The sequence below is a fragment of the Pelobates fuscus genome, chromosome 9, assembly GCF_036172605.1.
Source record: "Pelobates fuscus isolate aPelFus1 chromosome 9, aPelFus1.pri, whole genome shotgun sequence".
In the NCBI taxonomy this organism is placed as follows: domain Eukaryota; kingdom Metazoa; phylum Chordata; class Amphibia; order Anura; family Pelobatidae; genus Pelobates; species Pelobates fuscus.
In genome coordinates, this window is record NC_086325.1 from 104,337,202 (window position 1) to 104,351,580 (window position 14,379).

At 42.4% G+C, this 14,379-nt stretch overlaps 1 protein-coding gene across 1 annotated transcript in view; it reads left to right on the top strand.

The window, feature by feature from the left end:
* TEX11 (testis expressed 11) overlaps positions 1-14,379 on the top strand; it is a 270,524-nt gene that overhangs the window by 3,722 nt on the left and 252,423 nt on the right. The window contains exons 3-4 of the mRNA XM_063433451.1: positions 4,126-4,247; positions 12,175-12,259. Of these exons, the coding sequence (XP_063289521.1) occupies positions 4,126-4,247; positions 12,175-12,259 (207 nt within the window). The remainder of the gene's footprint in view (positions 1-4,125; positions 4,248-12,174; positions 12,260-14,379) is intronic.

Consider the following 14,379-nt stretch of genomic DNA (forward strand, 5'->3'; position numbering starts at 1 on the left):
GAAACATATCAGACTGGTCCCACCCATACGGCAGTCCAGATCCGAAATGCCAGCAAGTTCCCTCTGCACGAGAGACACAGCAACCCCAGACGATCGTTTCAGCCTTGTAAGGCATCATCAGTGAGGCATAGCTGATATCTCTCTAGGCACCGTGAGCAAGGGGTCCACGTCTGGATTATCCCTTAAACTTGTGGAGAGTAAAAAATGGGTCGAAAGAGAATACTGAGAACGGGCAGCAACTGAAATAGCCTGCCCTTCGGTCGGTCACCGCTCAGTTCTCAAGCTGTTTTTTGCTCATCTTGTGCCATTACAGAGAGAACTTCTCTGAAACATATCAGACTGGTCCCACCCATACGGGCAGTCCAGATCCGAAATGCCAGCAAGTTCCCTCTGCACGAGAGACACAGCAACCCCAGACGATCGTTTCAGCCTTGTAAGGCATCATCAGTGAGGCATAGCTGATATCTCCCTAGGCACCGTGAGCAAGGGGTCCACGTCTGGATTATCCCTTAAACTTGTGGAGAGTAAAAAATGGGTCGCAAGAGAATACTGAGAACGGGCAGCAACTGAAATAGCCTGCCCTTCGGTCGGTCACCGCTCAGTTCTCAAGCTGTTTTTTGCTCATCTTGTGCCATTACAGAGAGAACTTCTCTGAAACATATCAGACTGGTCCCACCCATACGGTCAGTCCAGATCCGAAATGCCAGCAAGTTCCCTCTGCACGAGAGACACAGCAACCCCAGACGATCGTTTCAGCTTTGTAAGGCATCATCAGTGAGGCATAGCTGATATCTCCCTAGGCACCGTGAGCAAGGGGTCCACGTCTGGATTATCCCTTAAACTTGTGGAGAGTAAAAAATGGGTCGAAAGAGAATACTGAGAACGGGCAGCAACTGAAATAGCCTGCCCTTCGGTCGGTCACCGCTCAGTTCTCAAGCTGTTTTTTGCTCATCTTGTGCCATTACAGAGAGAACTTCTCTGAAACATATCAGACTGGTCCCACCCATACGGGCAGTCCAGATCCGAAATGCCAGCAAGTTCCCTCTGCACGAGAGACACAGCAACCCCAGACGATCGTTTCAGCCTTGTAAGGCATCATCAGTGAGACATAGCTGATATCTCCCTAGGCACCGTGAGCAAGGGGTCCACGTCTGGATTATCCCTTAAACTTGTGGAGAGTAAAAAATGGGTCGCAAGAGAATACTGAGAACGGGCAGCAACTGAAATAGCCTGCCCTTCGGTCGGTCACCGCTCAGTTCTCAAGCTGTTTTTTGCTCATCTTGTGCCATTACAGAGAGAACTTCTCTGAAACATATCAGACTGGTCCCACCCATACGGGCAGTCCAGATCCGAAATGCCAGCAAGTTCCCTCTGCACGAGAGACACAGCAACCCCAGACGATCGTTTCAGCCTTGTAAGGCATCATCAGTGAGGCATAGCTGATATCTCCCTAGGCACCGTGAGCAAGGGGTCCACGTCTGGATTATCCCTTAAACTTGTGGAGAGTAAAAAATGGGTCGCAAGAGAATACTGAGAACGGGCAGCAACTGAAATAGCCTGCCCTTCGGTCGGTCACCGCTCAGTTCTCAAGCTGTTTTTTGCTCATCTTGTGCCATTACAGAGAGAACTTCTCTGAAACATATCAGACTGGTCCCACCCATACGGGCAGTCCAGATCCGAAATGCCAGTAAGTTCCCTCTGCACAAGAGACACAGCAACCCCAGACGATCGTTTCAGCCTTGTAAGGCATCATCAGTGAGGCATAGCTGATATCTCCCTAGGCACCGTGAGCAAGGGGTCCACGTCTGGATTATCCCTTAAACTTGTGGAGAGTAAAAAATGGGTCGCAAGAGAATACTGAGAACGGGCAGCAACTGAAATAGCCTGCCCTTCGGTCGGTCACCGTTCAGTTCTCAAGCTGTTTTTTGCTCATCTTGTGCCATTACAGAGAGAACTTCTCTGAAACATATCAGACTGGTCCCACCCATACGGGCAGTCCAGATCCGAAATGCCAGCAAGTTCCCTCTGCACGAGAGACACAGCAACCCCAGACGATCGTTTCAGCCTTGTAAGGCATCATCAGTGAGGCATAGCTGATATCTCCCTAGGCACCGTGAGCAAGGGGTCCACGTCTGGATTATCCCTTAAACTTGTGGAGAGAGAACTTGCTGGCATTTCGGATCTGGACTGCCCGTATGGGTGGGACCAGTCTGATATGCTTCAGATATGTTCTCTCTGTAATGGCACAAGATGAGCTAAAACCAGCTTGAGTTCTGAGCGGGGACCCACCGAAGGGCAGGCTATTTCAGCTGCTGTCCGTTCTCAGAATACTCTTGCGACCTGTTTTTTCTCTCCATAAGTTTAAAGGGTAATCCAGACGTGGACCCCTTGCTCACGGTGCCTAGAGAGATATCAGCTATGCCTCACTGATGATGCCTAACAAGGCTGAAACGATTGTCTGGGGTTGCTGTATCTCTCGTGCAGAGAGAACTTGCTAGCATTTCGGATCTGGACTGCCCGTATGGGTGGGACCAGTCTGATATGCTTCAGATATGTTCTCTCTGTAATGGCACAAGATGAGCTAAAACCAGCTTGAGTTCTGAGTGGGGACCCACCGAAGGGCAGGCTATTTCAGCTGCTGTCCGTTCTCAGAATACTCTTGCGACCAGTTTTTTCTCTCCATAAGTTTAAAGGGTAATCCAGACGTGGACCCCTTGCTCACGGTGCCTAGAGAGATATCAGCTATGCCTCACTGATGATGCCTAACAAGGCTGAAACGATCGTCTGGGGTTGCTGTATCTCTCGTGCAGAGAGAACTTGCTGGCATTTCGGATCTGGACTGCCCGTATGGGTGGGACCAGTCTGATATGCTTCAGATATGTTCTCTCTGTAATGGCACAAGATGAGCTAAAACCAGCTTGAGTTCTGAGCGGGGACCCACCGAAGGGCAGGCTATTTCAGCTGCTGTCTGTTCTCAGAATACTCTTGCGACCTGTTTTTTTCTCTCCATAAGTTTAAAGGGTAATCCAGACGTGGACCCCTTGCTCACGGTGCCTAGAGAGATATCAGCTATGCCTCACTGATGATGCCTAACAAGGCTGAAACGATCGTCTGGGGTTGCTGTATCTCTCATGCAGAGAGAACTTGCTGGCATTTCGGATCTGGACTGCCCGTATGGGTGGGACCAGTCTGATATGCTTCAGATATGTTCTCTCTGTAATGGCACAAGATGATCTAAAACCAGCTTGAGTTCTGAGCGGGGACCCACCGAAGGGCAGGCTATTTCAGCTGCTGTCCGTTCTCAGAATACTCTTGCGACCTGTTTTTTCTCTTACACATATACAGACTGCTGAATCCATACACACATACAGACTCCTGAATCCATACACACACACTGCTGAGTCCATACACACACATACAGACTGCTGAATCTATACACACACACACACACACAAGCTTCCTCACTAGCAGGCAGGCAGACAGACACAGACACACACACACACACACACACACACAAGCACATTTAGCCTACCTGTCACTGGAGCCTGTTGCTGGGGGTCAGACAGCCATCTTTCATTCTTTCCAGCAGCAGCATTGGCTGCTGCTTAACGGCGGGGGCGTGGCTTATGTGCGGGAGGCGGGGCTTCGTTTGGGGGCGGGGCCTGTGCCCGGGAAGCTGCTGGGTGCTGAAAACACCCAGCACAGTTCCAGCTGCTCTCTCCTGCATTCCCACGGGCTGTCACACACTGTTACAGTCCGAGGGAATAGAATTTAGACACATGGCCAGCAAGTTGCTGGCATTTGGGGGGGCCCAAGGGGGGGCACAGCATGATGTAGGGGGGGGCATGGCCCCCTCTGGCCCCCCTAGCGACGCCACTGGTCACATGGGACTTACGGGGGACTTACAGTGCAAGGAGCATTCTTATTGGATGCCATATAATGTTATGCTGTTAACCCTTGAGGGGTGTGATTTTTTTCTAAGAATATTACAGTATCCTTTCTTTGCTGCTGAGGAATAAAGAAAGAGATAAAGCATAATACTCGCCTTCGTGTCCTTAATAAAATCATGACTTTAAGTAATAAAATTAGTAAAATCTGGTAATTATCCACTCATCTCTTTTCTAGGCCTTATTAATGACCTGTTGCAAACACAGTTGCCAACAGCTGCTGCTGATCTTATTGAACAGATGTTTAGGGAGATAAAATGTCTGGAGGAAGATGCAAACCGAACTTATCCTGATGATCAGGTAAGTTTCTAAACTCTACAGCCATGCAAATCTTGATTGTAGACCAACCTTTGCTAATTGCCAATTTGAAGAATGAAACTGTGGATATACTGCCCTTAATTTTTTTTTTTTTCAAAAACCCATTACAAAAACAAATCATTATATGATTGTTTAAAAAATAGATGTAAATAGTAAGCCCTTATGAGTTTACCTTGTTTGCAGCAAGTTTGAAGTTATTTTTTATTTTTATTTTGCTTTTATTTGTTCATTCAAAAACATGCATCTGGCATATTACAATAAATTACAATGACTTTTACATGATGTAATTCCTAAACCCTAGGTTGTTCCGAAATGCAATTACATTCATTAAACCTTTCCAAGTAAAATCTTTTGCTATATAATAGTTCATAGTAATAGTAATTTTTATGTGGTTTTGATTCCTGTTTATTATTTTAGTAACAATAATATACTGATGACTAAAATAATTGGCATATAATCCCTGGTTCCATGTTTCCAGTGAAGAGACACTCAAAATCTGTCTTGCAGGCATTCATGCCCTAGGTTGGATTCAGAACTAAGCTCAGCCATTGTAGAAAGTGGAGTTTGAGTGTGTTCATGCTTGCCTACAGTTTGTGGGTATGTATTTACTTATGTGTGCTGTTACACACTGAGCGCTTTTTTACCAGGTTCACAAACGAAACCAGTAAGATCAACACCATGTGGGGGGTGGGGGGAATGGCAGTTTTTATATGTGAGTTAATTAAATCTAATAGGTAATGAAAGTCTTAATTTGCTTCACTAACCAAAGTAAAAAAAAATAGCTTAATTGATCCTTGAAGGGCTCAACCTTTGTTTTAGTTAAGAATAATCTCCAAACAATAGATTGTTGACCTCTGTTAAAATTATGGAATTAGATTGAGGTTTGGGGGGAAACAATCCACCAAATGCTATAGATTCATATTGAGTTATAAAGCCTGTTGAGCATCTGATTATTATTTTTTTTTAATTTGTCAGGTGTTTGTAAATGTGACCTATAGACCCGGTTTGCTTAGGAATGTCCAGGACACACTTCAGGGAGACATTTCAATATATTCTTCTTATGAAATTACTCTCATGACCATCCTTTAAGGAAAAAAAAAACCCCTACAAGAACAATACTTGCAGAGAAAGTCGTTTGGTATGTGCTTTTAGAGAAAAAAAAATGCTATTACATACTGTGATGTTTAATAAAAAATAAGCATGACAGTTAAAGGGGCATTTGATACGTTTAAAAAACGAAACTGTGGCATCCTGTGTGACCTCTTGTTTCCTGTGGTATACTGTGTGTTAAAGCTGCCTAGGTTGCAAATAGTGGATTGGAGGAAAAAGGAGTTGGACATCCTATAAAGTGTCCATCCACACTAACCATATGATAAAGGCTCTCCACTTGTGAGTGTTACTCCTATTCTTACAGATTTAAATAGTATTCAGATGGCCCCCTCCTGGCCCCGCTGTGACAAAGCTCCTCTCGGCGTCCCCACCTTCAGCCGCCTTAAAGATCAACCCGGCGCTGGCGGGGGCGGCTCAAGAGCAGATTGTCCACCAACCTGGCCAAAGATAGGGCAGCCCACCAAGAAACATCCCAGTGGGTGCCCTGAACAGGCCAGCGCCGGCCATGAACCTCTCCTATTGCCACGCATGTTGTATTCCGCATCCGGAAACTCCAGCTGCCAGCCAATAAGGTGCCATGTCACAACCTCATATTTACCCTCTCTGTGAGTCCCCGCATGCAGAGCACAGCTGAAGACAGGGAGGTGAGACAGTAAATAACCTACTGTAATGTACTGGGCTCTCTTTGTGAAAGTAATATAAGTGTTAATGCTGTCAGCAATCATATCAGTAACAGCAGTGTACATGATTGCCTGAGAGAGAAAGGTGTGTGGTTGCTGTCAGCGTGTTCAGTTAATCCCAGATTTGTAAAGAAACTAGAAAAGCTACAATTTCTGGGGAAATTGTGTGAAGTGTTCTTGCCTCCACCAGTAGTCTACAACTGGAGTGGGCAGAGTAACTGTTATTATTTATTTATATAGCACATTTAATTGCAACGTTGTTGCCCAAAGTGCTTCACAGTTACATTAAAACATACAGTTATAAAAACATTAGCAGGTGTAAAAGGCCCTGTCTATGACATCACTTGCTGCTGCAGCCAGGCACAGGTCAGAGTATTTTTGCGGTTGCCATCTTCAAATGGTCGTATTTTAAAAACTATAAATCCTACAGTGAAGAGCTTTATTTTGTGAGAATCACAAGACCCAGACCTACATTTTGATGCATAGTATGTCTCTGCAATATTAACAATGAAGGCACAGTCGCAGTTTAGAAATTGCCTTTCAAGTGTGAACTTTGCAGAGTGGAGTTTCAATGAATGTCAATGGACTGCGTGAGTTGCAACAAATGGTCATATTGTGAAAACTATTTGGACTATGGCTTAGCTGTGGACATTTCTAGTGGCAGCAGGGATAGCTGAACGTTTTGATATAAGATTTGTGTAGGTGGGCCTGAAAATGAGGGAGTGGTGGCAGTTTAGAAATCATGTCCTGATTTTTCAGCTTTTGCCAGCTCCCACTCTAGCTTTGCCATTCATTCCTATGGGACAAATTTCGCAACAAGAACGACGATATTCCGAGAACCATTCAGCGAAATGTTCCACAAAGTAATAGCAACGCGATCGGGAACAATCTGCACGTTTTGGTAAATTTTTGTCTATGTAGTGTAAAAACTGTGGGAGGAGTTAGGGTGGCAAATTTGGCTATAATAAGAATAATAATAACTAGAAAAGCTACAATTTCTGGGGAAATTGTGTGAAGTGTTCTTGCCTCCATCAGTAGTCTACAACTAGAGTGGGCGGAGTAACTGTTAGTATTTATTTATATAGCACATTTAATTGCAATGTTGTTGCCCAAAGTGCTTCACAGTTACATTAAAACATACAGTTATAAAAAAATAGCAGGTGTAAAAGGCTTTGTCTATGACATCACTTGCTGCTGCAGCCTTGCACAGGTCAGAGTATTTTGGCGGTTGCCATCTTCAAACGGTCGTATTTTAAAAACTATAATTCCTACAGTGAAGAGCTTTATATTGTGAGAATCACAAGACCCAGACCTACATTTTGATGTATAGTATGTCTCTGAGATATTAACAATGAAGGCACAGTCGCAGTTTAGAAATTGCCCTTCAAATGTGAGCTTTGCAGAGTGGAGTTTCAATGAATGTCAATGGAAGGCGTGAGTTGCAAACAAATGGTCATATTGTGAAAACTATAAGGACTATGGCTTAGCCGTGGACATTTCTAGTGGCAGCAGGGATAGCTGAACGTTTTGATATAAGATTTGTGTAGGTGGGCCTGAAAATGAGGGAGTGGTGGCAGTTTAGAAATCATGTCCTGATTTTTCAGCTTTTGCCAGCTCCCACTCTAGCTTTGCCATTCATTCCTATGGGACAAATTTCGCCACAAGAACGACGATATTCCGTGAACCATTCGGCGAAACGTTCCACAAAGTAATAGCAATCCGATCGGGAACAATCTGCACGTTTTGGTATATTTTTGTCTATGTAGTGTAAAAACTGTGGGAGGAGTTAGGGTGGCAAATTTGGCTATAATAAGAATAATAAGAATAATAATAATAATATATATGTGAGATAACATTAAGTGGTCTTGCTATGCAAGAACACTTAATAACTAGAAAAGCTACAATTTCTGGGGAAATTGTGTGAAGTGTTCTTGCCTCCATCAGTAGTCTACAACTAGAGTGGGCGGAGTAACTGTTAGTATTTATTGATATAGCACATTTAATTGCAATGTTGTTGCCCAAAGTGCTTCACAGTTACATTAAAACATACAGTTATAAAAAATTAGCAGGTTTAAAAGGCTTTGTCTATGACATCACTTGCTGCTGCAGCCTTGCACAGGTCAGAGTATTTTGGCGGTTGCCATCTTCAAACGGTCGTATTTTAAAAACTAAAAATCCTACAGTGAAGAGCTTTATATTGTGAGAATCACAAGACCCAGACCTACATTTTGATGTATAGTATGTCTCTGAGATATTAACAATGAAGGCACAGTCGCAGTTTCGAAATTGCCCTTCAAATGTGAGCTTTGCAGAGTGGAGTTTCAATGAATGTCAATGGAAGGCGTGAGTTGCAAACAAATGGTCATATTGTGAAAACTATAAGGACTATGGCTTAGCCGTGGACATTTCTAGTGGCAGCAGGGATAGCTGAACGTTTTGATATAAGATTTGTGTAGGTGGGCCTGAAAATGAGGGAGTGGTGGCAGTTTAGAAATCATGTCCTGATTTTTCAGCTTTTGCCAGTTCCCACTCTAGCTTTGCCATTCATTCCTATGGGACAAATTTCGCCACAAGAACGACGATATTCCGTGAACCATTCGGCGAAACGTTCCACAAAGTAATAGCAATCCGACCGGGAACAATCTGCACGTTTTGGTATATTTTTGTCTATGTAGTGTAAAAACTGTGGGAGGAGTTAGGGTGGCAAATTTGGCTATAATAAGAATAATAAGAATAATAATAATAACTAGAAAAGCTACAATTTCTGGGGAAATTGTGTGAAGTGTTCTTGCCTCCATCAGTAGTCTACAACTAGAGTGGGCGGAGTAACTGTTAGTATTTATTTATATAGCACATTTAATTGCAATGTTGTTGCCCAAAGTGCTTCACAGTTACATTAAAACATACAGTTATAAAAAATTAGCAGGTGTAAAAGGCTTTGTCTATGACATCACTTGCTGCTGCAGCCTTGCACAGGTCAGAGTATTTTGGCGGTTGCCATCTTCAAACGGTCGTATTTTAAAAACTATAATTCCTACAGTGAAGAGCTTTATATTGTGAGAATCACAAGACCCAGACCTACATGTTGATGTATAGTATGTCTCTGAGATATTAACAATGAAGGCACAGTCGCAGTTTAGAAATTGCCCTTCAAATGTGAGCTTTGCAGAGTGGAGTTTCAATGAATGTCAATGGACTGCGTGAGTTGCAAACAAATGGTCATATTGTGAAAACTATAAGGAATACGACTTAGCTGTGGATATTTTTAGTGGCAGCAGGGATAGCTGAACGTTTTGATATAAGATTTGTGTAGGTGGGCCTGAAAATGAGGGAGTGGTGGCAGTTTAGAAATCATGTCCTGATTTTTCAGCTTTTGCCAGCTCCCACTCTAGCTTTGCCATTCATTCCTATGGGACAAATTTTGCCACAAGAACGACGATATTCCGTGAACCATTCGGCGAAATGTTCCACAAAGTAATAGCAATCCGATCGGGAACAATCTGCACGTTTTGGTAAATTTTTGTCTATGTAGTGTAAAAACTGTGGGAGGAGTTAGGGTGGCAAATTTGGCTATAATAAGAATAATAATAATAATATATATGTGAGATAACATTAAGTGGTCTTGCTATGCAAGAACACTTAATAATATATATGTGAGATAACATTAAGTGGTCTTGCTATGCAAGAACACTTAATAATAATATATATGTGAGATAACATTAAGTGGTCTTGCTATGCAAGAGCACTTAATAATAATAATAATATATATGTGAGATAACATTAAGTGGTCTTGCTATGCAAGAACACTTAATAATAATATATATGTGAGATAACAGTAAGTGGTCTTGCTATGCAAGAACACTTAATAACTAGAAAAGCTACAATTTCTGGGGAAATTGTGTGAAGTGTTCTTGCCTCCACCAGTAGTCTACAACTGGAGTGGGCGGAGTAAATGTTATTATTTATTTATATAGCATATTTAATTGCAACGTTGTTGCCCAAAGTGCTTCAGTTACATTAAAACATACAGTTATAAAAACATTAGCATGTGTACAAAAGGCCCTGTCTATGACATCACTTGCTGCTGCAGCCTGGCACAGGTCAGAGTATTTTGGTTGTTGCCATCTTCAAACGGTCGTATTTTAAAAACTATACATCCTACATCGAAGAGCTTTATATTGTGAGAATCACAAGACCCAGATCTACATTGTGATGTATAGTATGTCTCTGAAGTATTCAAAATTAAGGCACAGTCGCAGTTTAGAAATTGCCCTTCAAATGTGAGCTTTGCAGAGTGGAGTTTCAATGAATGTCAATGGACAGCGTGAGTTGCAAACAAATGGTCATATTGTGAAAACCATTTGGACTATGGCTTAGCCGTGGACATTTTTAGTGACACCAGGGATAGCTGAACGTTTTGATATAAGATTTGTGTAGGTGGGCTTGAAAATGAGGGAGTGGTGGCAGTTTAGAAATCATGTCCTGATTTTTCAGCTTTTGCCAGCTCCCACTCTAGCTTTGCCATTCATTCCTATGGGACAAATTTCGCCACAAGAACGACGATATTCCGTGAACCATTCGGCGAAACGTTCCACAAAGTAATAGCAACCCGATCGGGAACAATCTGCACATTTTGGTAGATTTTTGTCTATGTAGTGTAAAAACTGTGGGAGGAGTTAGGTGGGAGGAGTTAGGGTGGCAAATTTGGCTATAATAATATATATGTGAGATAACATTAAGTGGTCTTGCTATGCAAGAACACTTAATAATAATATATATATGAGATAACAGTAAGTGGTCTTGCTATGCAAGAACACTTAATAACTAGAAAAGCTACAATTTCTGGGGAAATTGTGTGGTGTTCTTGCCTCCACCAGTAGTCTACAACTGGAGTGGGCGGAGTAAATGTTATTATTTATTTATATAGCACATTTAATTGCAACGTTGTTGCCCAAAGTGCTTCACAGTTACATTAAAACATACAGTTATAAAAACATTAGCAGGTGTACAAAAGGCCCTGTCTATGACATCACTTGCTGCTGCAGCCTGGCACAGGTCAGAGTATTTTGGTTGTTGCCATCTTCAAACGGTCGTATTTTAAAAACTATACATCCTACATCGAAGAGCTTTATATTGTGAGAATCACAAGACCCAGATCTACATTGTGATGTATAGTATATCTCTGAAGTATTCAAAATGAAGGCACAGTCGCAGTTTAGAAATTGCCCTTCAAATGTGAGCTTTGCAGAGTGGAGTTTCAATGAATGTCAATGGACAGCGTGAGTTGCAAACAAATGGTCATATTGTGAAAACTATTTGGACTATGGCTTAGCTGTGGACATTTTTAGTGGCAGCAGGGATAGCTGAACGTTTTGATATAAGATTTGTGTAGGTGGGCCTGAAAATGAGGGAGTGGTGGCAGTTTAGAAATCATGTCCTGATTTTTCAACTTTTGCCAGCTCCCACTCTAGCTTTGTCATTCATTCCTATGGGACAAATTTCGCCACAAGAACGACGATATTCCGTGAACCATTCGGCGAAACGTTCCACAAAGTAATAGCAACCCGATCGGGAAGAATCTGCACCTTTTGGTAGATTTTTGTCTATGTAGTGTAAAAACTGTGGGAGGAGTTAGGGTGGCAAATTTGGCTATAATAATAATAATAATAATAATATATATGTGAGATAACATTAAGTGGTCTTGCTATGCAAGAACACTTAATTATGTATCTTTTTCAAAACTATACATGAACAGAATATCGGCACAGTTTATAGGCACTCGGACCAAAAGGCGATGGATGATCTGTGTCGGCTCTGGAAAAATTATATTTGTTGATTCCTACATATTTCTATGCACAGAGTGTATTTATTGACGGAGAACAATCAGCTGAGGCTCACAACCAATGAATGACTGCCTGAATCAGCATCCGATATCTGCATCTTTGCTGAAGCCTGGTGTTGTTAAACCTGCGTTAGTGCAGACTAGGCACCTTGTGAAGCCCAGTTAAGAGGGCAAACCGTTGCTAAACGGGCTGTAGTGGTTATGGTGCTTGAAGTAACCCTTTAACTTTTTCTGTGATTAATGCCTTGTATTTCCATCCCCATTTTTCTTTGTTTAGGTTGATAAATGTGCTATCAGCTTATGGAACTGGGGTGTTACTAAGAGAGTGGAGACCTCCATTACTGAGACACAACACACAATGGGCAAGTATCTACATCTAGCACATTTTAATATTTGATACATTGTCACATGTCACGTATTCAGCTTGTTGAAGTGAAGTTAACACCTATAGATATAGATTGTCAATTCATGAACTATCCTAGAGCTCCAGGTGACATCAGGCAGGGTCCCTGCCTCATCCCTGATTCTAGCATGAATAACCATGGATGAGAAAGGCATCTGTATGTCTGGCACAGTCTAACAAGCTAAATCTCTCACAGCCTGTGGACCCAATCCCCTCCCCACACTGCAAACAAGTCTAGAGACTAGTGTACTATATTCAGTGCAGAATAATTACTAGACTACTAGTAGTAATAATAACTGTCTTGGTGTTGGCTGGACTCCTTAGTGGTTTCTGAGCAGGCTTTGGCTGAGCTGTTGAGTCACCACTCACCAGTGATGACAGCAAGCCAGCCAGTTCCCTACAGCCCACAATCTCTCATTTTCACCTGGTCCTCGTATGTACTCTGGCGTCTCTTTCCTCCCTTAGTCCGGTCCTGCGGACTGTCTTGCCTGCACAAACTGGACAAAAAGAGAGATTGATAGGTTAGGCCACAATATCTCTTCATGTCCAATGTTGCTCACCCTCCTGTGTCCTATTCCCCCTAATTGTGACTTACACCAGGGAGAACACAGCTCAGCCTGCAGTACAGCACACACTGAATCTTTTTTGTGTGTTTTCCTATTCTTTGCAGCAATGTTGTATGAAATACTGGTGATCTGCCAGCACAGCCAGTGGCACCCATGGCAACGTTGCCCTAATCTTACAGTGGGCCCCCTAATCTTTTGGGGCCCTGATGCAGCTACACCACTGATATTTAGGCCCATGATCTGAGCATTGAAAACCAGTAATAAAATAAAATAAAATAAAGTGGACATTTTTGCACTAGAGAAAATTGGGTGTACAATGTCATGATTTTTTTTCTTCAAAAAAATAGCAAGCTCACAGAGTTCCTAAAGAGTCCTAAACAGGGGACCAGAAGGACAATCTGGCCTAACATTCAAGTGTGCCAGGGCTTACCTGCAACTTTTACACACCCCCATGATATTTAGTAATAACGGCAAAATTTTATAATGTTACATATATTTTATATAGCAAAACAAAGTGAACTGAATTGCCCCCGTTGCTAAAAAAAATGTTTACCTACATTGATTTTCTAATCTCTTAATTCAGGACTCCTATACACATTAAAATCAATATCTATTTTACACATGAGCGATAACAAAATGAAATAAGTGGAAAAAATAATGAGAACGACTCTGCATGGCTATGCTTAGCTCGGTGAACTAAACTGTGTTCTCCTTGCAGGAAAATCCAGAAGAAGGCAATGTAGGCAAACAGTGGGACTTATGTATGTTGTCAAACTGGTACTCTGCTACCATAACCACTAAAATGAGCTGTAGTGGTCATGTTGCTTACACTGTTCCTTCAAATTACCTCTTTACTTCCTCTGTATTATGCTCTCTCTTTGTCATGTGTCCTATCTCAAAATGAAACATAACTAATTAATGACAGATGTGTAATACTTGGTCTAGCATGTAAGCTCATTGAGCAGGGCCCTTAAAGCGGCACTGTCATGGCCGAATCTCGTTTTTTTTAACCCGACTCCACTACATCTAACTGACCTCCTAGTCACCCCCAAATGCCCCTAAGCTCCCAACATTACCTATTTTGTTATCTTTATTTTCTGCCCCGACCTATATTCAGGGCGCCGACATCTTTGTGTGGGTAAATGAAGTCCCTGTGGGACACGTCATCTGCCCACACTAGATAGCACTATGAAATACAAGCACATGCCCAGTTAAACACTTGGGCATGCGAACGGGAATTTCCTCTATTCATTCATTCGTCAGAAAGACGAATGAATGAATGAATAGAAATGTCAGACAAACAAACAAACCCTGAATATAAGTGTTCGTTTGTTCGTTCAGTTTATTACAAGGAGGGAGCTACCGGCTCTGAGCTCCCTCCTTGTAAAATGTAAAAATAGAAGCGGCAGGGAGCTGTGCTCCCCACCACTTCCTAACCCCCCCATTTCCTACCTCACTCTATAGGGGTCAAAATGACTCCCATAATAGCATAAGGGAGATTAAAACAGTACTA